This window comes from Cebidichthys violaceus, unplaced genomic scaffold (assembly GCF_023349555.1).
Source record: "Cebidichthys violaceus isolate CVI_PGR_0920_01 unplaced genomic scaffold, fCebVio1.0.p SCAF_47, whole genome shotgun sequence".
Lineage (NCBI taxonomy): Eukaryota > Metazoa > Chordata > Actinopteri > Perciformes > Stichaeidae > Cebidichthys > Cebidichthys violaceus.
In genome coordinates, this window is record NW_027176672.1 from 1,223,260 (window position 1) to 1,246,965 (window position 23,706).

Sequence of the window (23,706 nt, forward strand, 5' to 3'; positions counted from 1 at the left end):
GGGTTCTAAGCTGTGATTAGTCACAGTAACTGACCAAAATGAGCTTCTCCTTTCCTTACTCGTCCTGTCCTCGTGTCCTTCCTCCCTTTGCTGTCTATCCTTACACCCCCTACCTAACGTCCTGAGCGAGTTCATGCTAACCTGCTCAGGAATCCGGTAGCAGGGACACCGTAGACACCGGGGTACACCTGATACGACTCCGGTTCCGTGTCGGAGAGAAAAGCCGACAGACGGCATTACTTATTCAATGTGTGCCGATCTGGAGCGGGTCACTATAGTGCCTCCTTTGTCCCGTAGTGGATCTCCACGGGACGGAGCAGAGGAGGACGGATCTGTAGGGTCTCTGAATGAACCGGGACGCTAAACACCGTCCGACAGAACCGCGCTGCTTCATTATAGGTAAACGACTCCGACGTAACGGACCCCTCTGTTGGTCCCCTGCTTTGGTACGCTGGCTATATGACAAGTGAGGTCCTCTTTTTTGGGGGGGGGGGGGGCTTGTAATGGAAAAGTAGCAACCTGCCAAAGCGAGCTTGCAGTTCCACTGTGGTGAGTGGAGGAAATACTCTCCGGGGTGGAAAAGCTTAGCCGTGTCTAGGATGGAAGCCGTGTTCTGGTCACAGACGTCACAGTGATGGAGGTCTCACGTTGCAGACCAAGTGGACCGCTGGATAGATCAGATGTCACAGTAATGCTCCTTTTTTTGGGGGGAAATTACAGTATTCATCTGCAGATGTTGACCACAGTCACACAGGCTGGTGCCAAGTCCAAAAGTAGGTGTTCGTAAGGGATTTGGCATATTTCCGCTGACATGTTTGTGAATTCTTATTTTTGTAAAATGCACATCCAGTGGAAAATAGGTTTACAGTGAACCAGCCTGTATCCTCAGGCTTCTGCCGCTGGCTGGCCTCCACAGTCGGGTGCATCATTATGGGTGTGTGTGTGTGTGTGTGTTTTTAATCGGTGCCCATGACCGCTGTGTGTGTGTGTGTGTGTGTGTGTGTGTGTGTGTGTGTGTGTGTGTGTGTGTGTGTGTGTGTGTGTGTGTGTGTGTGTGTGTGTGTGTGTGTGTGTGTGTGTGTGTGTGTGTGTGTGTGTGTGTGTGTGTGTGTGTGTGTGCGTGCGTGCGTGCGTGCGTGCGTGCGCGCGCGCGCGCGCGCGCGCGCGCTTTGGTTTACAGTATCTGAGGTTTAAATGACATCTGAAGCACTTTATATGCAACGGCTGTTTTTTTACCCTGATCTATGCTTAAGTTGCGGTCAATGTCCGTGAAGCGTCTCACTGTCTCTTCACCTCCTATCGCTGCAGGGTTGCTACATGGGGGGAGAGTATGTATTTGGGAAGCATTGCCTCTGCTGCAGTAGCCACACTGCTCATGCTAAGCTGTGCAGCTTTTGAAGTGCTAATCATCTGAGGACGCCAGTTTGTTTACTCTAATGCTGCAGAATGGAGAGAGAGAGAGAGAGAGAGAGAGAGAGAGAGAGAGAGAGAGAGAGAGAGAGAGAGAGAGAGAGAGAGAGAGAGAGAGAGAGAGCTTTTCATCCTCAGGGTGTTTACTGAGGTGTCTGATGAGGATGCATACAGTACGGCACAGATAGAGATATCATGCATGTCATATATTCGTATAAAGTGTTCCTTGATTAAAGAATGGCCAGAACCTGCTTTTGGCCTCCTCTGCTCTTGGTGACGAGTTCTGGGACTGAGAGAGCTCAGAGGGAAACACGGCCGCTGTCTCTTTCTGTCTCTTTCTGTCTCTTACTCCACTTCTGATGACATATTCCTTTGCATCTCTTCACAGCGCCTGCCTGGAGAATAATGAGGGTGTGTGCTGCATTAACTTATGTAATGGCGAGCGCGAGGAGGGGCGGGATGGTGTGTGTGTCGGGGGGGGGGGGGGGGGGAAGCAGGCAGTGAAGGAGGAGGGGATGAAGAGAAGAGTGATGAGCTCATGCTGCTGCACTGCAGCTCTTCTATACAAACCCTGCACCTTGTGTTTGTTGTGCCACGTGCACACACACGCTCGCACGTGCACAGATGCACACGTACGGGCTCGGGTTTGTGTGCGACATCTCAGTCGCATGCAAATATGTATCGCACATGCAGAGATGGGCTCATTATTGCAAAATTGGGAGCCCAGCTTGGTGTTCTGCTGCAGAACGCGAGCTTTGCTGTCCTGCACCTAAACGAGCTGAGCTCAGGAGCTCAGGAGCTCAGCTCGGTAATTGCTGCTAATTCCACCTGCTCTGTTCAGTGACAAAGCGCCCCTTCATTACCCAGAGTGTGTTTTGATTCATGTCAGGAAGGAGCGAGGTGGGGTTAGGGTCAGGGGACGGCGGGGACGGGGGGGTTAGTCGATGACAGCACGTTTACTCTATAAAGCAGAGTGGTCCCTTTGGGGGCTTTCAGCTCTGTCTCGGCCCGCAATGAAAAGGTGAATGAGTGGATGAAATAATGTCTGTTGGCAGAAGACGAAACATCAGAACGTGACGGTCTGAGATCCTCAGTGCTGCTGTGATGCCGTGGATACTCTGGCAGAGGTGGGGGGGCATGTTGTCTGTACCGTCTGTGGCTCTATTATTTAAGGCTCATTAAAAGCAGAATTTAAATTTTCTTTTTCATTGATAAATATTTAATCACGAGCTGAATTCTTTGGAATCAGCTCTGCACGATGGTGAAAGAGCCGCGCACGCTGTCGGGGGGGTGGGGGGTGGGGGGGGTAAACAGTCATTAAAGTTAAATGTTCATCCTGATTGGACTAATTGCTCTGAGCTGTGTGTGTGTGTGTGTGTGTGTGTGTGTGTGTGTGTGTGTGAACGCAGCACATGCACACAGCAGACGTCCGTACAGCTTCTCACCTGACGGACGGTACACATTTTATTTCATTTTTTTATTCTGTCAGCCGTCGCTGTTGCCTTGACAACTGGCCTTTTTAGAGATCCGTGCAACGTGCGAGCAAATGTGATGAATCCCGCTTTCGATCCTCGAGGCGGCGTCCACAGAGACGGGGAACGTGGGTACCGCTCGGGGTTCCCAAAGTTTCGTGACTTTTCCTTCTCAGTGACATCACTCAGATGTTGTCTGTCTGTATTGATTTTTTATATTTTTCTTTAGACTGCAATTAATCTGACCACAGGAGTTGAATTATTGATAATGATGTGGATCATTACTAGTAGTAGCATTACAGTTAACGTCCTGTATAGTGTTCCTTTCAAACTAAAGGACACTCAAGGAGTTGAGTCATTTCTGACAAATGAGAGTAAGAAGATAAAAACCTGTCTCCTCACAGACACCAACATGTCCACCTGCTGCTTCAATGAGCTCCCTCAGGACCTGCAGAATAATTCCTCTCTCTCTGTCTCTCTCTCTCTCTCTCTCTCTCCTCTCTCTCTCTCTCTCTCTCTGTGTCTCTGTCTCTCTCTCTCTCTCTCTCTCTCTCTGTCTCTCTCTCTGTGTCTGTCTCTCTCTCGCTCTCTCTCTCTCTCTCTCTCTCTCTCTCTCTCTCTCTCTGTGTGTCTCTCTCTCTCTCTATGTCTCTCTCTCTCTCTCTATCTTCTTCCTGTACATTCTATCCTCTTTTTAAAACAGTAGCCCTTCCACTGCTGCTCTACTTTACATTAACTAGTTTCCTTGCCCTCTCTTGATGAAGTCGACTGGCGTCTTTTGATCGGTCATATATCCCTGAATCAGTCTCTGTCTCAGCGTTGACTGTCCACTAGCACCATCTGTTGGTAGAGAGACAGAGAAACAGTCTTCTCATGTGAATCTCCCTCCCATGTGTGGACGCTCCGCTTACACATCAAACCAGTCAACTGATGAGACATTCTGCTGTGAGTAAGTCGAGGCCGTTAGACAGTGTGAGATATTTTAAAGTCAAATGAACGAGCGGTCCTAAACTCCACCGTGAGAGGAGACGATGTGAGGCTGTGTCCTCGCCTCGGCGTCCCACAGAGACAGCTGCAGCCTGTTTCTCTGGCGTCTCTCCAGATAGAAGCTCTTTAGTTTTACCAAACAGTTCTGTTCAAATCATCACTTCACTTTTGCCGGAGATAAAAAAATATTACTTTTCATTAAAAACGACTCACAAATCTGTTATTTCTGTCCTGAATTATTTTTTGCAAAAATGCATCGTTTTATTTTAATTTAAAGGGACAGTTCACCCCCAAAATAACTGTGGTTGAAAGAAAATAGTTCCGACATAGAACTGCTCTGTGGATTCCCTTGAGTAACCCGGTCATGACTCCTGGAAAGAGACAATGGTTTTTTTTGCCGCTTTGAGCTCCACAAGCCGAATGCTACATAGTCCCAACGTTTTGATTTGGGGGGTGAACTGTCCCTTTAAATTATAGAAAGCCACACCGCCAAGTGTGCGTGTTCACTTCTGAGAATCGTGAGCATTGACTGGACCGAACCGGTCTGAGCAGGACACCGGGGGCAGAGTAAACACTGGAGGATGTGCCACGCTCACATCCTGTACTCTGTGTTTAACTCTTTGTGTTGGACTATGTAACGTCATGTGAGTCACATTCTGGTTCCTCTTCTAGCTGTAAAGAGACGGTTAGATGACCTGTTATCTAACCACGTTTTGGATCGGGCTGTCAGAGGATGTGTTCTGGCTGAGAGCTCAGATTTCCCCCCTCGGCAGCGCCGCGTGTCCCGAAGAGGGAAGAAGAAAAGACAACAATCGGTGACCTTGCAGGGCTGCAACACTGAACATAGACATCAACACAGCAGCTGAATAAATGGTCACAGAGAGGAATGTTGAGGGGGGGGGGTGAGAGGACAGCTGATAGAATATACAAAATAAAAATAATTCAAAGAAAGAGTGAGGCTGTGAGGGACACGGCTGAGTGAAGCAAGGGGAGGGTGCTCCGTGTGAGGAGGACCTCCTCCTTTCATTGACGTTTAGGGGAATGTGCTGATTAGTGCACGGAGTGAATCAGTCAGATGGAGGTTCCTGGTCTGCTGTGCCTGAGACGTCCAGCCTAGCTCTCCAGAGACCGCCGGCAACTCACCTTTCTGTGGCGAATTCGGCGTCAAAGCCCGGACTTTGTTTTCGTACCGTTAAAGGGGACAGATGTGTGGAGGTAGGTGGGCTGGACTCTGAAGGGTGTGTGTGTGTGTGTGTGTGTGTGTGTGTGTGTGTGTGTGTGTGTGTGTGTGTGTGTGTGTGTGTGTGTGTGTGTGTGAAGAGCAGGTTCATGGAGCTTCTGCAGAGGACACAGCAGGTGTTTACGTTGTCAGACGCTGCAGGTGTGTGTTGAGCTGCTGTGCATGAATTTACTGGACAGTAAATGATTTAATCACCAACGACTGATCAGCTGTTTACGTCGTTCATCGAGCAAAAAAAAAAGTAACAAACGTTCTTTTGTTTGCAGCTCCTCGGGTGTGAGTGTTTCCTGTGTTCTGTTAAATAGGTTTTTTTTAGACTTTTGGACGGATGTACAACGAGCTCTGTGAAGACGTCAGCTGACTAAACAATTTCTCAAATCATCCGAAATATTAACAGTCCACAGATTAGTCGAGGATGACAGTAAGAACCGGCTCTCTCTCAGCAGAATGAAGGGATGACGCTCGTACACTGGGGTGCTGACGCCGCTGCTCTGTAGTCTGATGTCACACTCACGCTGATGGGGGGGGGGGGGGGGGGGGGGGGGGGTGTTTGTGTTTATTTGATTTACCAGCTGCTTTATGAACCACAGAACTTGTTGACCCTTCAGCCCCCCCCCCACCATCGATGTGCCTCTGAACTCCCCGATCCCTCCCGACGTCTTTCCAGCTCTCAGCACATTCCTGCCGATTGTCCGGCTCATGTCAAGCATCCCGTTGGCATCTTTTCAACTGGGAACCTATAGCAGGACCTTCCTATGATCCGTCCCCCCCCCCCCCCCCCCCCCACCACCAATTGTGCTCGCTCTCATTAGACCCGTCCAGAGAAAGGGATGTTCTCAGAGAGGCCGTCATTAAAGCACATCAGATGCACAGAGCGTGAGACTGGTGCTTCTAGAGAATACAGAGCTGCACTGTACTCCATGCATGCACGCTGCTTTTTCCTTCCCCCCCCCCCCCCCCCCCCCCCTTTGCAGTCTCTCTTCATATCACGTGCGACTCACCCCTAACCCCTCAGTCCACCTCTCTTTCTTTCTCTCTCTCTCTCTCTCTCTCTCTCTCTCCCCCCCTCCCTCTCCGTGTTTACACTCCGTCACGTCACGTGTGTTGTTATCTCGTTGTCCCGGTGCAGGACGTTGCTCAGTTACATTTTGTGGTTCAGCAAATAAAAAGGCAGAATTCCCCTCTGGGATCATTAGGCGCAGCGCAGCGGCTATGAATCTCAATTGCTTTTTCTTTTTTTTTTTTATTACACAGAATTCCTCCGTGTTTCATCATTAAACGCAAAAGTAATCGCAAAAAAAAAAAAAAAAGACAGAAAATAAAACGGGCTTTTCTGGGTACGCTGCTCATTATTGTATCCGCCGAAGAAACCGTTAAGTAAGGTCTCTGAGCTGTTTAAAACGCGATGCCGAGGAGCAGGCGTCCCAACCTTGTGCTGAACAGATGTTCACGGAGGACCAGCGGACAATAAAGTGAACCTGACTGTCACACTCACACCGGCCCTCTGGTGGAACCGGAAGCAGTTCCAGAAGAAATGAAGCGATTCTAGAAGGAAAAGGATCTCCTCCTGTCATCGGGGTTGGGTTCAGGATGTCGTCCCCCCCCCCCCCCCCGCTGAAGAGGCTCCTTCTGGCCGTCACTGCAGCGTCTTTGCGGTTCGCTGCACAATTTACTGGTTGAAGGTTCAAGTGAGGCGGTTCACCCTGAACACGGTGGAGTTGTTGGAACAGCTGGGGCGGGAAAATGTGTGGACGGCTGATATGGGCTGACTGGAGGTCTGGTATATTGACGGGTCTGCTGAGGGTTCAATAGCGCTTCATCAGATCCAGTAGTGAAGACCCTTCAGGTCTATATGGTAACTAGTCTGAATAGGTAACAAAAGTCAATCACTTAAAGTCGCTATAATCAATATTCTTATGTTATCAATGGCTCAAACAAAGTGATGAACTCACAGATAATCTTCACGACGCTCTGCAGATCTCTTCAGCATCTTTCAGCTCCTGGTTTTTTACGGCCTGCTCTCATCAGCACCGTTTCCAGCTTTTAAAAGAAAACACATCAGCAAACAGCAGACACAGTGAGTGAGCAGCCAGTAGAACATGCTGGAGCCCGGTGGGGTTTTCAGGTTTTAGTGGAGAGAATAAATAAGTCGAGAATAAATATTGGACATTCATCAAACGTCCAGAGACACGACTCCGAGCGGTAATGTTGCTCGTGATAATATGTGCCCCGGTTGTGTTTACGGCTCGTTTCCGCTGCCCCCAAGTGACCAACAAAAAGTACCTGAAATGCAACACACATATATATATATATATATATATATATATATATGGCTCCATGTTCTTGCCATTAATTACGATCAGATGCTTTGTTTTCTTGCCTGAGGTCGCCCTGAGTAAAATGTGAACTCAAAACTTTTTGGAATAAGTTCAGCGGCTCTTAATCTGAGGTAGACCAAATGTATGTAAAACGGTGTTGGACTGCCCGTTCCCAGAAGAAATATTCCCTTTTTTCTATTCAAGACATTCTGCCAAGCTAACATATCAAAAAGGGGAAAAAACTCAAAAAGCCGAGTGAACTCTGGGAGTTTAAACTGTAGAAGCAGCTTGAGGAAATAGACTCCGCCAGAAGAGAAAACATTCTCATGTGGCCCGTGTTGATCTTTACGTCAGTCATACATTACCGAAGACTCTCCGGCGATACGGCCTCCTGCTTTTCATCGACTCGAGGCCGTTAGGAAGTTCTCATTCAATCAGAAGAGCCCCGAACCGACCAGTTAAAACAAATCTCCCAAAGTCTCCCGGGCCGCACCCTCCACTCCTCAGACGCATCTGTGGGATTCCAGAAAATGGGAGGTGGAGAAACATCCTCTCTGCCCTCTGATATTTCCACATCCTCGTCCAAGCCCATTTATTTTGGAAGCACGTTGCCTGGAAAAACAAGAATCAAGTCATGCTTCAGTGGAAAAAACATAAACTGTACATGAGAAGTGCAAGTAGTCAGCCACTGGTTTGTGGACTGACCTACCTCCACACCGTTCTGTTTGTGATGCACAAAGGACCAGTTTGTAATCCTGTGGGCTCAGAGAACTGGGAGGGGGGGGGGGGGCCTCTAACGAGTAATTGAGGGGCCACAGATCGATGTGGCCCCGCGGCGGCCTGCAGAGACCTGGACCGTGCTCTCAGTCAATAAACCAGTAAGCTTCATGGAGCAGATTTAACTCCCGGTTTGAAATCTCTTCCTCTGTAATGAAGAGCCTGTGATCTGGTCTGGTGGTCTGGTGGTCTGGTGTGCGGCGTTGATCTTGACGTACGATGCGGGTCTCTCTCTCTCTACTCTAGCTCGCCCCTGCAGGACTCGCGTCGCTCCGGTGGTTGTGTGCTAGAAACCCGTTCGATACGCGTCGGGTGTGTGTGTGTGTGTGTGTGTGTGTGTGTGTGTGTGTGTGTGTGTGTGTGTGTGTGAATTAAATGGAAAGCCAAACGGTATTATCCGCTGTCAGGTAGTTTGTCACAGAGACGGTGGATTAATCCATACGCCCCTCTGTGGCCCTGCTTCTTGTAAATGCTTTGGCTCTGTCTCAAGCAGAGGGGGGGGGGGGGGGAGGGGGGGCAGGCATTCAGAGAAATGAAACAATAAACTCGGTGCTGCCTTTCCCCTCCTCAAGGGGTTGTTATCGTGAACTCGAGTCTGCTCGTTATTCGTCTTTGCGTCCTGCCCGGCCCCGTCTGAATGTTAGAAATATATAGAAGATCTGCTGACTTGTGGAAACGTGGTATGAATGGAACTCGCACACTCAGGATATCTTGTTCCACTGGAATATGTCAACAGGAATCCGCTCCTCAGCAGTCTCGTGACCCGCACCAAAGGCTTCCCTTCACATTCCAGAGAAGAAGAAGAAGAAGAAGAAGAAGAGCGTAGATCGATGATTGACTGCGTTATCGCCGTGCTTTTGTTCTGTGATTGATTGCTTCCACGTCTGTCGTTTGAAAAAGTTCAAAAGGTTTTTTTTTGCTTATTTTCAACCTTCCCAATAGGTTGCCCTGGTGATCTCGTGAAGACATGAACAGACTGGAGTCGTTCATTACTTCTTTTATTGTTGAGGTGCTTTCAACTGTGGCTTTCAATTAATATTTAAATACAAGCGATCAAATTCACATCTCATGTAAGCCGATCCGGAGTTCTCTCGTGTTCGTTCTCTGGTGACTTGCTCTGCAGGTTGTTTTTCAGGATTTCCTTTTGACGAATAGGATCCTGACTCAGCAGTTTCATGATGGCTCAGACCTCCGGTCTCTTAGGGACTAAGAACAAACATTCTCACTTGGTGAACATATATTAGCGAAGTCCTTTAGATTCGCGTGTCGCTGCTAGAAGAAATAGTTCTAGTTGTCACATTTCTATTTAAAGTCACTACAGGGAACTGTCCTTTAGTGTTGACTCTGTCGCCCCCTGTGGACTAAAGCGGTAGTGTTTCTGAGCCCCAGAGTCCCTTTTACTGCAGCAGGGGTCTGACAGTCTTCTACGCGTAGTCCTGGTTCTGGTTCTCGGGCCTAACACTACAGCCTGGGCCTCCAGCAGCGTGGCGTTGGCTGAGCTCTCCTCCTCCTCCTCCTCCCATTGGAGCTTCCGACTGCAAGTCTAAAGGCGGCAGCAAAGTCGGATCTGGGTCCGTGGTGGGCTGGTCGCTGCCTGAAGGCCCCGCTGTGGTCTGATGTTGAAGTAGTTTCTGGTGAACCTGCTGGATTTCATCTGATCTGGCGTGGAATCCGACCCGGTGGCGTCAGTATTTAATTGAACCTGTTTCATAACAGATTAAATGAGGTGACTCAGCAGTATTTGCGCAGCAGATCACGACGCTCATAACTCCTTCACTTACCCACATCTGCATCCAGTCCGCCCCCCTTTTTTTTTTGAGCACGTTCTGCTGAAATACCATCATGTTTCCTCAATGATTCCATCACTGTCAGCCTAACGAGGCCCATTACAATGAAATACGTTTGGTACTTTCCACGTGGAGCAGAATCTGAACGTGGAGCTCAGAATTATAACCAAACAACATCGACGTCATGTCCTTCACCGCAGGGTCGTTTAGTGACTGTGTTTTCCCAAATCAAAGACTGGAAAAAAGGCGCGGATGGAGCAGAAATGAGAAAAGGCCGCCTTTTTATACGCAGTGCCAACCCAAACAACGGCCAGCGCCAGTGTAGACGGCCGGGTCAGGGAGGAGGTCGTAGTGTTTCTGCCATCGGTGGGCTTTCGGATGCCAGGGAGGCACAGTGCAGCGGGAGGTCACTGGAGCCCAGAGCCCCGAAGGAGACTCTGCTGGAGCGGGTAGACGGCTGAGACTGGTGGAATGTAAGCAGTCTGAGTATTGCAGGAATGTGGAGGTTTTGATCTCCGTTAACTCCTTTTTTTTTTTATCTGTTTCTCCTCAACATTAATTCCCCATTTATTCTGCAGCAGCGTGTGTGTCTTTTGAAGTTACCCATGAAGTTAAGACGGTTCCAATCTCTCCGTGCAATTAAAGGAGTCTGTTTGCCGAGTAGTAGAAAACGTATTCATACTAAACCATAACACTATTTCATGCTCGCCTGCTAATGGAATCTGATGTGAGTGATTGAGGGAACGCGACGTCTTCGAGATCATCAGCTGTTTATCTGATCGCTGATGCGGACCGGCAGTGAATGGAATCTGATTGAAACGGCAATTATTGTCATCGTAAGTCCTCCAGTCAATTTACCCGGTTCAACGGTGTCACTTAGCTCACGGCTCCAAATTGATTGCATCGCAAGGCACACAAACACACACACACACACACATTCACCGTTAATTATTTTAGGCGTCATATCTGGTGTTTATCGAGGGATAGATATGTGTTGTCGTTTTTGTTTTATTCTCTAGGATTATGCTGACGGATGGATCCTGGAAATCAGTTCTGGACTCGAGACAAAAGAGAGATTTTATACTCATACGTTGATTGATGGTCCACTGTGGTGCTGTTAGGCAGATACTGTAGGAAGGTTGTGGAACTTAAAAAAAAAAAAAAAGATTGAAAATTGATGGAGGCATCTGAATATTTTTGTTTTTGTTTTAGTATTTTAATATTTGCACTAAAAAGCAAACTTCACTGTGTTCTTAGAAAATTCGATGTATTTGAATCAAAAGGAAATTAAAGTAAATGTCTTTTATACGAAACATCACAGGACGATATGACCAACGTCTTCAACCACAACACACCGTGTTTTGTGGTTCAATAAGTGAATAGTCTGACATAACCACACGGTAGAGCCCACTCCCTATGCACAGCAGTTTAAAGTGAAATTATAAAGGGAATAATAAACAGATATTTCTGTTTAAACACGTTGAACCGAGTGGTAAAACCTGCATGTGGACCACGAGCCTGGCTCTGTGAGACTTGAGACAGGTGTGAGTCTGTCGCTGCCTCAAATAGATCACTGCATACCCCCCCCCCTTCAAACTTCAGTAGTGCTCAATGACATCACTGCCACACGTCAGGGCCCCAGGCCTGGCGTCCATCATGCGTATAGTATATCATCTCTGACCAGCGGGTGGCGCTGTCACTCTGAGAGCCCGGCGTGGAATGGGGCCTGGTCGCTGTTGGGATGCTCTGACGGGCCTGTTCTGCCGGTCTCGGCTGCTTGACACCACGCTCCTGCATCCGTCGTGACCACCGTGGGTATTTCTACCCCGCCGTGGTCTTCCGTCACGTCTACGGTCGGCGCCGCTCTGAGCGCTAACCGCTGGAGACGCCGGTCTGCTCGGAGTGTCCACGGAGCCTCTGAAGACGCTGATGCCTATTCTCCCTCTCTTGTTCTTCGCAGCATTGTTCGTCTCCCTCGCAGAGTGTTTACCAGAGTGTGTCGCCTCACATGGGTCTATTTTTAGCAGAGGGGGGAGAATAGTGCTGTAGTGTGTTTCTGTGCCGGGGTGGAGCTTCAGAGGAACATGGTCTCTGGTAATGGAGCGAACTGAAAGGAAAAATATCGCAAATGGACACACGGGGCCTGCTTCTAGTAATGGTAACGGTAAACAAACCCCCCCCCCCCATCGGCCTTTTATAGAGAGTGAGAGATAGCATGCAATCAGGAGAAGGTCAGCTTTGAAGTATTTACCGTGGTTTTTAGATGGAGCACACAGGTCTGTGGTTGAGTAGCAGTTTTCTTGGTCCCCACCCTGATGTTGTTCATGCATTTCCTCCGTCGACCGAGTCGCTCCGAGGACAGGCAGAGAAATTACCCCGTGGACAAGTCGCTAGATGCCCACATTCCTATTTTTAGGGCAATCTAGAGTCTCCACCCCACCTGACTTGCATATGTCTTTGGAATGTGAGAGGAAACCAGAGGAAAACCCACGCAAACACTGAGGGAACAAGCGAAAGCTCCACCCAGGAAAGACTGAGGAGCAGACCTGGGTCTCCTTTCTGTGGGGTTTGAGAGCGATCCAGATGTCATTTTCATATGCTGGCTGTTCGTAGGTTTGGGTTTCGTTTAAAATCTTTTTCATAGCAGTGCGAACACGTTGCCTGGGTGTCGATACAGATATAAAACTGATTCCTTTTTGAGGAATAAAAACATGTTTGTCGTGTTAAAAACAATGTTTGGCCAGCGGTCCAGTTTTTATCCTAACCTGAGCTGACTGCCTCAGATTAGATCCTCGTCTAACGCTCAACAAGAAAGCAAATAAGACGATTTCCCCAAATGTCAAACTATTCCTTGAGACAATAAGTCCACAAATCGTATAGGAACGGACACATCTGGGCTGCCAGCACCAAAGAAAACATACAGTTGCTTCCAAATGATGTTTCGATGCCACAAAACTAATCTCAGGAGCCGTCTCCTGCAGTTCAGCCCTCGGCCTCCGTGCGTCTGGACAAACAGATTGTTTCTGTCCAGATTGGAATCGCATTAAGTGATGTATGAACGGGAGAAAAGCCTCTCAGACGTCACTCGCCACTGATGATCTTTGATCGTTCCCACAGGATCCCACGGGCAACACATCTGCTCCGGCTTTGCCACCAGGATGTGACGAGCGCAGGCAGCTTATCCTTTAATTACTCTCATTTCAGCTCTATTTATACGTCTGCTGCCAGACCCTTCTTATGCACAGGAATTCTTTGTTCCGGAGAATTCATAGGGAAAATGTGTTTCTTATACAAAGTCCTCTCGTGTTCCCAAAGCTCTCCCGGGCCACTACATCTCATTTAGTATGCCGTTGTATCAAACTATGACATCAGCCCGTTCTAATTGTTTCCAGACCGGGACTCGTGGGCCGAGTTTTCATTTTATTTTTCCGTTTCGTAGCTCAGGTCTCGGTTCGCTCAGCGTCCGGCGAAAGCAGATAATGAGGAACGGCGGATGATGTCATGCAGACGGAGCTCGCCGTGCCAAAGTCTTGTGACCAGGTTTCCAGGAAGTTATCACTTTCGCCTGTCGCTTCCTCTGCTGTCGTTTCCTCCGCTCTGTCTTTTTTTTCAGCCTCTTTTGCGATGGGAAAACGCCTCTGATGATATTCGGGTACTGCTATCTGTGGGAATGCACCTGATAAAGGCGCTCGTGTGTCGCTGACCCGAGGGTGCCCCTTTGGCCTGGTGCCCCCAGTGTAATGTTCCTTACACTAAAACAAGAAGGGAGAGGGAGAGAAGGGGAGGGCAGAGGAGCCGAAGCAGGGGATGATAGAGTAGGAGCTGAAATGCAGCGAGACCATATGCATTGAGTTGAAGAAATCGCGTTTTATGAGCAGAGAGTGGGCCTCTGCTTGGAATTCACAATGACATCATGCTGGAGCGGAGCCCTGCAGCCGGCACTCAGGAGACGGAGTGGGCCTTCACCAGACCAGACGGGACGACTAGACTGGATCGTAATATGAGAGAGAGAGAGAGAGAGAGAGAGAGAGAGAGAGAGAGAGAGTTACCAAAGTTTTACAGCTCGGGAAGCTTCACCTGGAATTCATCTGATGAGACGATGTGATGCTGAAACAATCAGGACAGGCTTCAAAATGAGACCATGCTATGAACTCGCATCTCATTACCAAACACAGTCTAGTTAGCCACTCCCCTAATACCTCATATCATGCACACGTTTCAAGATCTCAATGTCTGATAACAAAATGATAGAATAGTGAGGAATGGCAGTTTTATTGAAGGAACGTTCCTAAATAGGTTTCGCTGCTGTCACTCGGTAAGGGGCGGGGAGATCGCGTGACAGCTTGAGATCTGTAAGTTGAGTCAAGTGTCTGTCTTCAGCTCCACGAGGCGTCAGCAGCTGTAGCCGCCAGCGTGCAGCGTCCAAGGTCTCTCACTGAAATAGACCAGTCGGCCGGTTGCTGTCTGTCTGTCTTGTCTGTCTCTCTGCACCATTCTGCTTTAGTCCCACATTGCAAGTAAGTCCGTGTGCATAAGTCCGTGCTGCGTGTTAACATGTGCACACGTTTTCCTTTTCAGTCGTTGTCTCTCGCTCTGCAGCTTTCGTTTGAAGTCTCGGGATGAAAACGGTGCAGAGAAGGGGGATCATTTTAGGGGTGCAGACCTGTAATTAGAGGACATCAACATCTCCCTCTGGAGACGTGTGTGTGTGTGTGTGTGTGTGTGTGTGTGTGTGTGTGTGTGTGTGTGTGTGTGTGTGTGTGTGTGTGTGTGTGTGTGTGTGTGTGTGTGTGTGTGTGTGTGTGTGTGTGTGTGTGTGGATGATTGGTGTCTCTGTAAACTGGCTCCATGTGGGAGCCATTCTCCCGTTTCCTGTGCCTGTTGTCATTAGGTAGAAAATACCTTTGACTCGGGGGGCAGTTTACCCCAACCCCCTTCTCTCAGAGGGGTGATTAGTCACCGGCCTGTCTCCACAGCACTGCGTAGTCCAGAGAGGAAGGCACCGTCGGTTTTGGGGGTCCGCCGCATGCGTGAAGCTGGACAGAAGTCCCGGGCGAGCTTCGCGACGACCGGTGCGGTTACGTGTGACGTATCCACTCAATCAAACAAAGCCGGCTTAAAGGAGGTCAAAAATAGAGGTGCTGGAGGTGGGACAGCTTCTGCTCCTCTGTGATTTGCTGCAGCAGAAAGACACAGAATCCTCTCTGCTTCTTTTCTTAGTGCACATCACAACAGTCACTTCTCAGCCCTGAAAGGCTCTATTAATAGAGGAGCTCTCGTTGTGTTGCTCGTCTCTCCCCGCTAACCCCAGACGCCGTCTTCTGTGTTTACGCCACCATGTCCTCCTAACTTTGTCCTTCTACCTGTCTCTCCATTCCTTCAGCACCTTGCTTTATCCCTCGTTCCCGACCCTCGTCGTCTGAAGCTCTCTCTCTTTCTCTTTCTCTTCATGTTTTTTCACGTTCTCTGATAACACGCCTGAGAAACGGGATTTTCTGTTCCACGTCCTCTGCTCCTGGGTCATGTGTGCGGCCCTTCCTTGCATGATTAGGGTTGTGCAGGAGGTATCTCATCCCCTTCGCTCTCTTTCTACCCAGCTACAGAGCCACCACACACACACACACACACACACACACACACACACACACACACACACACACACACACACAGACACCCCGCCCCCCTTCCATACTGCTCAAGGCCTGGCAAAAAAACCCACACTCCCGTCTCCCAGCCTCCGCCCCCCTCATACTCCGACCAGCCCGGCACACGGAGGACAGAGGGGAAGAACGAGGAAAGGAAAGAGGTCCATTTGTCTGTCAGAGATTACAGACTATGTCCGCCTACCATCCGCAGGGAGCCACTTGTTTACATGGCCAAGAAATGGGAACGTCTGCAAGAAAGTAGGCAGCTACACAAGCTCTAGCAGATGCCGGTTCTGAGATGCGTCTGTCTGTCGGATGGAACCTTTTTAGGCAGTAATGGGGAACCGCTGAGGGGGACTGTTAATGTTTGGATTACTTTGTTTCTGTGAGTACTGGCCAGCATGTGGTGTTTGCAGTGTAACTCAGAGAAGACCCAGTCGCTGCTGGAGCTGGAGCTGAATGGCTGGTAAGAGTAATAGGAGAGTGTGAAAGGTGTGTTTGTTTTAGTGTGTGTGTGTGTGTGTGTGTGTGTGTGTGTGTGTGTGTGTGCGTTTTGTCATTGGATGAGGTTACACTGGAGCTGCTGGAGCTCATAAGGCTTTGTTTAAATGAACAGACATTGTGCGTGTGTGCGTGTGTGTGTGTGCGTGTGTGTGTGTGTCTTAGCGGATCACATGGGAGAATTAACCTGCCGCTTCTGTGCTTTCACGTAATCCACCTCGAAGAAGAAGATGACGGGAGGAATGCGGCGCTTCAAGTCACGAAGATCATGAATTTCAAAGTGGGGTTCTGCCGTTTCCACTCGTGACTCCCCCCCCCCCCCCCCCCCAGCGGAACAACAGGCCGCGTCCCGTCTCTCTGAGTCACTGAACGCTATCGTGGTGTGTTTAGTCTCACTGTACAGAATCCATCTGTGGGTTAGATCGCCCCTCCTCCTCCTCGGCTGAAGGGCATTCCTGCGGTGTGTCGTGGCCCTCGCCGCTAGCTGGCCGTGACTGTGTGCTTTTTAATGGCTGGTTCTTCAAGGGCAGGTGCTGAGTGTAGCTTAATTATTCATTACTGTAAGATAATGACAGCGGCTCTGTTGTTGTTGTTTGTATGAGTCTTGACAGGAGGAGGAGGAGGAGGAGACCCCTTGATTCAGCTGACGGGGGACTTGATGACATCGACGAAGCATCAAGTCCCTCTTATTGTTGTTTCTTATTCATCATAGCGTTCCGACCGCTAATCATCCTCGACACAAGGTGATTGGAGTTGTCAAAGGTAAAACTAAAGTTACTTTTGCTATTTAAAGTAAGAATCAGAACAAAGGCTTGAGTTTGTATCGATGCACATTGAAGCCACTCAGAAGTCATACTGGATGCATTCAAGGCCTGTTGGTTCTGCGCTTGGATTCGACAGCAGATGACAGCTGATTTATTAGGAGTAGCTCACAGTAGTTATCAGCCAGGGGTCTTGTGAGGTTCCCGGTCGACAATATACCGTCTGCTGCAAACTCTCCAGAGCGATGCCGTCAGTCTGCCGGCCAGAGCGGCTCTCCAGCTGTGTCCGACTGTAAATCCCCAACCTGCTCCTCGCCGTCTGCTTACAGCCGCTACAAAATCCTCCATTAGTGCGGTTATTGGTGCTGGAGTGACTAAAGTACCGGAGCGTTTTAGGCACATTTACCTTTTTTTTGTTTTTTAAAGCTGGATTTCATCAACATGTCACTGTGTGGTCTCCTAACCCTTCACCTGCATCTGTATTTATGAGCTCTCTGAGTAACTGTGGAGAGAGAAAACATCTGCTTTTGTTGCTCTCGTAGCGCAGTGTTGTCGGGGTGAGAGGGTCAGTCCACCGTGTGTGTAAACACACGCATGGAAAAACACAAATGCCAAATAATCTGATGGTGCATTTATACGTGTTGCATTAGTGTTGAGACTCGTGATTTTTCTTAAACACCCTTGTGAGGGAATCACATTTCATCACCATCTGCCGCTTGGACAAAAATATCTGTCATCAGGCAGATCAGACTTCCTTAGCAACCCTGTTGGTGTTGCAGTTGAAGATTGCCAATGCAAGACTTTATAATGTGTTCATCTAGTTATTACCTAACATGCATGAGTTCAATGCTACTTACTGGTTTGTTTCCCATGCGCTCACATGGGAAACAAGCCAGTAAGTTAATTTGTGTGAACCTTTTAATTGCCGGTATGTTTCTAGGTTCAAGTTGACTTCCTGTCAGATACTACATTACCAAAACGTTGCAACAGGAAGTACAAAGGGGGGGGGGGTTTAAAAAGGACCGTAGCACCTTTCAAGAGCAGAACTTCACAGGAACTCCTCAATAAAATGAAGGCAACGGGCAATAAATCCAGACTAGAGAGCAGTGAAAACACATGATTCAAAGTTCCACAAAGACAAGTCTAGACAGCTGGGAGAGGAGCTGTCTGATGACTGTTGATTTCATGATAAATATTTAGCTTAATGCTCATTTAAGGGCTTTTAAGATCACAATTCAGTTCTGCTTTCTAATACCAGACCGTCTTTGTAGTCTTCTCCGTCACCTCTGCGACTTGGCTCGTGGGTTCCGTGGGTTCCGTTGGTTCCACGCTGCCGCTCTCTCTTCCTCCGCGGCTCCAGCCTGCACTTCATTAGCCTTCCTCTATTCCCAGAACTCCTGGAGATGTGACTCCTCTTTTCCGGGATGGAGGAATGTTTCTCCCTCAGGTCCGACTGAAGGAACCGGGTTGAGGTCTGGGCCTCTTTGTTCGGGACGTGTTGAGAGGGGAGAACAGGAGATGGTCTCCTCCTCTCTCCCCCCCCCTCCTCCCCCCCAAATCCCTGGATCCCTTGGCTGAAAATCACTGCCAGCTGAGCTGACATGCTTATCCATGCCTGCATCGGAACCAACAGGGGCTCCCGGTGGATGAAGAGACCAGACTGCGCGACAGACGTTGCTGAGCAGTTGTTGTGAGATCACATTTCACCGAGGTCACTTTTTAGGAAACGGTCCTGGGAGAACCGTCATTGCTTCATCCTTCACCTCTCAACTTCTACAATCCTCATAAATTATGGATACAAGGCGTTGATATATGAACGATAACACGACTTCCAGAGATCCGCCTGAACCAATAATAACGTCACGCCGCTTCCTGCTCTGCTGTAGTTCGGTCCCTCTGTTTTCCTTCAACATCCATTACAGCTCTTGAAGTGCTGCTGCTCTCCTTTCCTTTTTTTTACCCCCTTGTTCTCGCCGTCATGAACGACTGACCTCACTCTGTGGAGCATTCAATGACCTCAGAGCGAAAAGCACTGCAGCACTCTGGTTCCTCTGGACTCTTGGTCGGCAGAAAGTGGAGCAGAAAGGGAGGAGGCCGGTCCCAAAGCCGGTCCTGCAGCTTCGGGTTTGACTCTGGGCCTCGACTGTTTTTAGAGGTGACGGAGTGAGACGGAGTGAGACGGCTTGAAGTTTATTCTTTCTTCAGTTATTTCATCTAGACTCACTTCTCATTGTCATATTTCATAACTTGAAATGTATTTTGGTTCGTAAATAATTACACAATTAGGCAAAACAATAGAAAGACAATTACTACAAAATAGAACAGCGGAACCCCCCCCCCCCCCCCACAAAATTACATAAATAATGAACCAATCAGACTTTATTTATAGCAGCTTTTCATACAGATTAGTGCAGTTTAACGTGCTTCACAGATGACTGACGAGCCAAAAGTAAACGACAATAAATAAGTCGATAAAAAGTTTAAAAAAACAGTTTAACAACTTGAGACCAATGCAAGACAATAAAATAATAAAATGTAACAGAATAGAATTAAAATGCAATAATAATAGTAGTAAAACAGCATGAATTTAAAACTAGATTTAAAATAACAATAAAATAAAGTGATTATTGAAATAACAATTAAACGTGCTTTGAGCTAACGGCTAACAGCAGCATGCTAACGTACTGATGTTAAGTCGGTATAATGTTTACCATCTTAGTTTAGCATATTAGCATGCTAGCATTAGCTAATTAGCACTAAAAACAAAGTTGAGAATTGCAATAGTTTGTTTCGCAAGTATCATGAAGCAGAAGTTTGGACAAATCGACCTGATGATGGCGCTAGATGAAGAGTCTGAGGATCACCAAAGTTCTAACAGTTGTCTTAAGTTCCTTCAACATGTTCTAGAATTTGCAACACGTGCCTCACAATTACTCTCTTGGCTCAACAAATGTTTCCCCTTAAGCTGAAATACAATTATTTTATAAATCTCCAGTCATGTCGGCTTTCTTCATGCCTATATGAATATCCTAATGTACCCAAAAAGCTTCTTTTCATCAGCACTTTATCCAGGTCAGTAATCAAACTCTTAACGAAGAAGTAATGAAACCAGAAACCACCACCGGCTGTCCTCTGGAGCCATGACGACACGCAAGGTGTGACTTTTAGCTCCGGGGACGGCGGCGGCGGCGGCACAGTTTGCCACGACAGATGGTCGGTGGAGATTCGTCCCAATGGCAATTATGCAATAAAGCATGATTCTCACTGTGCCATGCGAGGTTTTATATTGGTTCAGAGGCATGAAGGCGCTCATATAAAGGCGTCCTCTGTTGCTTCTCCACACTTAAACACCGAGTGTACCTGCTGCACTTTACGTTCCATGAAATCCTCCTGTGTCACGGTGGCCTTTGCTGACCCGGAATGGGAAGTAGGTCACTTAAAGTGCAAGTTCATTCTGATGTGGCGTTTAGTGGAAGTGAACGCCTACGCTACTTGAAGACGTGATATTTCTTGTTGCACCCAAACGCCGTCTAAACTGTTGATCAAGTGTCTTCTGGACGCTGCCTGATGATAATTAGTGGTCGTTTCACAGTTTGTCAGCCGCAGCAGAGCGACGATGTTTTCATATTTCACACTCAAATCTTTGGCTTGAAAATCAGAAGTGCCTTTTTTTTTTTTTTTTAAAGAGGTTATTGAGAAAAGTGAAGTGAAAAATGACTCGATGTAATCACGTTGGATTCATATTACGTTGCACTTTCTCTCTTGGACAAGGATCAGCAGACAGACAGGGACACATTAGTAGGTTGTGAATTAGATTCAAATGTAGAAAATGATAAGTATGCATTGTAATGGACTGAGACGGACGACATGCCCGAGCCTGACATTTCTGCCAGGCTTTGAGTTAAACACAGTGAACCATCAACGATCATCTTTGGGTGGGGCTGCAGATCCAAAGCTCTGCGTTCAGCGTTGAACATAAAGTCACTCATGTTGTGTTAAGACCCGCTGTGAACTTCTGACCATATTCCGTTCCACGTTTTTCACTCCGCATCGGTTGCCGTTGTTGCTGAATGTTGATGTCGGGCTGTCTAATGAAGGAAGTGGATTGTGTACACAGTGAGGGTGTGTCGAGTCACAGTTCAAACACATTAGGCAGCCTGCAAACAGGGAAGGCACTGTACCACGGAGGACAAGAAGTGGTAGTTATTATACTGTTAGTTGTGGAAAAGGTGGGCACCGCGTACAGCCCGCGTCTCGGCTGCTTCTAAAGGACCGCTGAAGTGGTATTTGCTCTGTCGTTCCCCTCTGAGCTGGACTTTGTAACGGGCCGTTTGGAACAGCGTGTCGTCGTCGTCGCCGCAGCAGCAAACATGATGTAACTCCCGCTGGTCACTGATTGGCCCTTTTAAGGTGGCATAGCTGGAGTTTCCTGGAGGAGCCTGTGTACTCTGGACCTCACTTGGCTGGAAGAATGGTGGACAAGATATGGAGGAAGAGTTGGCAATTTATAGAGAGCAGACGGTCTTTTCGCAATAGACAGTCCTCTTGTGGTACGGCAGAATGTAAGAGTGAGTGAGTAACCTCCTTGTTTCCACTTTTATTTGTGTAAGATCGAATCCAACGGACGACGGCGTGTGTTTTGATGTTAGGAGTGTTTACGTGGCGCTGGCGTCTTTTCAGTGTGGCACGGCAGATTCTGTGGCAGGTTGTCAAATGTTCAGGAGTAATTATTCCACAGGTACAGACCAGCATTCAGCAGCTTAGGCAGTTGAATGAAATGTGTGTGTTTTTCTGTATGTCATGAAGTTGTAGAATCGGCATTTAAACACACTGTGTTTGTGTATTTTTTATTAACGTTCAGGCCATGAATCCCAGAAGTTCTCTGACATTTCATGAGTTCTATCAGGCAGACGGCCGTGATTAACCTGATGATACTAATGTCTAATACTGCCTCATTCTCATTGTCTAATCTCTGCAGAGACGAGATGAAATCTCTAAGCGTCCCTTTGCTCTCTTGTTGCAGTGTGGAAGGGGACGGACGGCCCAATGAGAGCGGCCCTCCCCTGGACGGCGGAGCCAGCTATGGCCAGGGCCCGGTGACTCACGGCTCGGCCATCAGTCCTGACCGGTTCGACGGCCCGCTCTACAGCCACGGGGTCCAGCCCGGGCCCCAGAGACCCCGTCGGCCCAAGCTGCAGCACTCGCAGTCCATCCTCCGCAAGCAGGCCGAGGAGGAGGCCATCAAGCGGTCGCGCTCGCTCTCCGAGAGCTATGAGCTCTCTGCTGACCTCCAGGACAAGCAGGTAGTCCGACGTAGCCTCGCCTATAGTTCACTCAACTCGTGATGACTTTATAAACCATGCATAGCTGAGGAATCATCAAATGTTCCATTTACTCCCCGTCTTTCCCCTAGGTGGAGATGCTGGAGCGTAAATACGGTGGACGATTCATAACCCGGCATGCGGCCCGCACCATCCAGACGGCTTTCCGCCAGTATCAGATGAACAAGAACTTTGAACGTCTCAGAAGCTCCATGTCTGAGAACCGCATGTCCAGACGCATCGTCCTCTCCAACATGAGGATGCAGCTCTCCTTCGAGGGCCCCGAGAAAGTGCACAGCTCCTACTTTGAAGGGAGGCAGGTGTCCATGACGGAGGACGGCGCCCCGCTGTCCATGGTGCAGTCTGAATGTGGCGACATAGAGGTGCACCAGCAGGCCAACATGGCGTCTCACCCGGCCCCCCAGGGGGACCTGACGGATGCCATCACGGAGCTGGAGGACGCCTTTTCCAGGCAGGTCAAATCTCTGGCAGAGTCGATAGACGACGCGCTGAACTGTCGCAGCCTTCAAGGGGACGAGGGTCCGGACCCCGAGGCCATGGGCTGCTCCAAGGCGGAGCCCTATCAGGTGAAGTCCCACCGCAGGGCAGCTGGACGAATGCACGATGAAACGTTGGCGTCCTACAGCGATGTTACTCTGTTCATCGACGAGGAGGACATGTCCCCCTCTATCGCTCGGTCCAGGTCGGGGGACCAGCCCTCCAGCACAGAATCAGACTTGCGGTTGCGGTCAGCCAACTCCTCCCAGGACTACTGGCCCATTGACCCCAAAGACGAGGGTCGTGACACGGACACGAGCTGCCGCAGCACTCCGTCTCTAGAGTGCCAAGAGCAGCGTCTTAGAATGGACCATCTCCCTTTGTTGACCATAGAACCTCCGAGTGACAGCTCCGCAGAGCTCAGCGACCGGTCCGACCGCGGCTCCGTCAAACGGCCGCCCGTGTACGAACCGCACGGCCACATCGTCACGTCGTCCCAGGCGAGCCCGAAGCACATCTCCCACGGACCCCCGCCGCGAGCGTCCTCCCGCGACGACGACGCCCCCCTGCGCCACCGCCAGCGCCACCTGGAGGGCCACTTGGCCATCAACGGCTCGGCCAACAGACAGAGCAAGTCCGAGTCGGACTTCTCCGACGGGGACAACGACAGCATCAACAGCACGTCCAACTCCAACGACACCATCAACTGCAGCTCCGAGTCCTCGTCGAGAGACAGCCTGAGGGAGCAGACGCTCAGCAAGCAGACGTACCACAAGGAGACGCGCAACAGCTGGGACTCGCCCATCTTCAGCAACGACGTCATCCGCAAGAGGCACTACCGCATCGGCCTCAATCTCTTCAACAAGTAGGTACCAGTGTGTTCAGTGGTTAAGACGCTCGTGAAGTCTCTTGAAGAAGAAGAGTGAGCCGTATCAGATTCTGTTCTCCAGGTTTTCTTTTATTTTTGAATTGACCTACCTCTAAATCTT

The 23,706-nt window shown here is 49.0% G+C and overlaps 1 protein-coding gene across 8 annotated transcripts in view; it reads left to right on the forward strand.

Annotated features, from left to right (window-relative positions):
• The window catches only part of iqsec1a (IQ motif and Sec7 domain ArfGEF 1a), an 81,874-nt gene that overhangs the window by 45,221 nt on the left and 12,947 nt on the right, over positions 1-23,706 (forward strand). For 5 of the 8 annotated variants that reach the window (XM_068729592.1, XM_068729593.1, XM_068729586.1 and 2 more), the window contains 2 exons: positions 21,922-22,201; positions 22,312-23,582. In XM_068729592.1, the coding sequence (XP_068585693.1) occupies positions 22,318-23,582 (1,265 nt within the window). In that variant the 5' untranslated portion in view covers positions 21,922-22,201; positions 22,312-22,317. Of the gene's footprint in view, positions 1-5,000; positions 5,085-13,266; positions 16,103-20,304; positions 21,471-21,921; positions 22,202-22,311; positions 23,583-23,706 lie in introns of those variants that run through there. The other 3 variants (XM_068729594.1, XM_068729591.1, XM_068729587.1) reach the window with 3 other exon arrangements.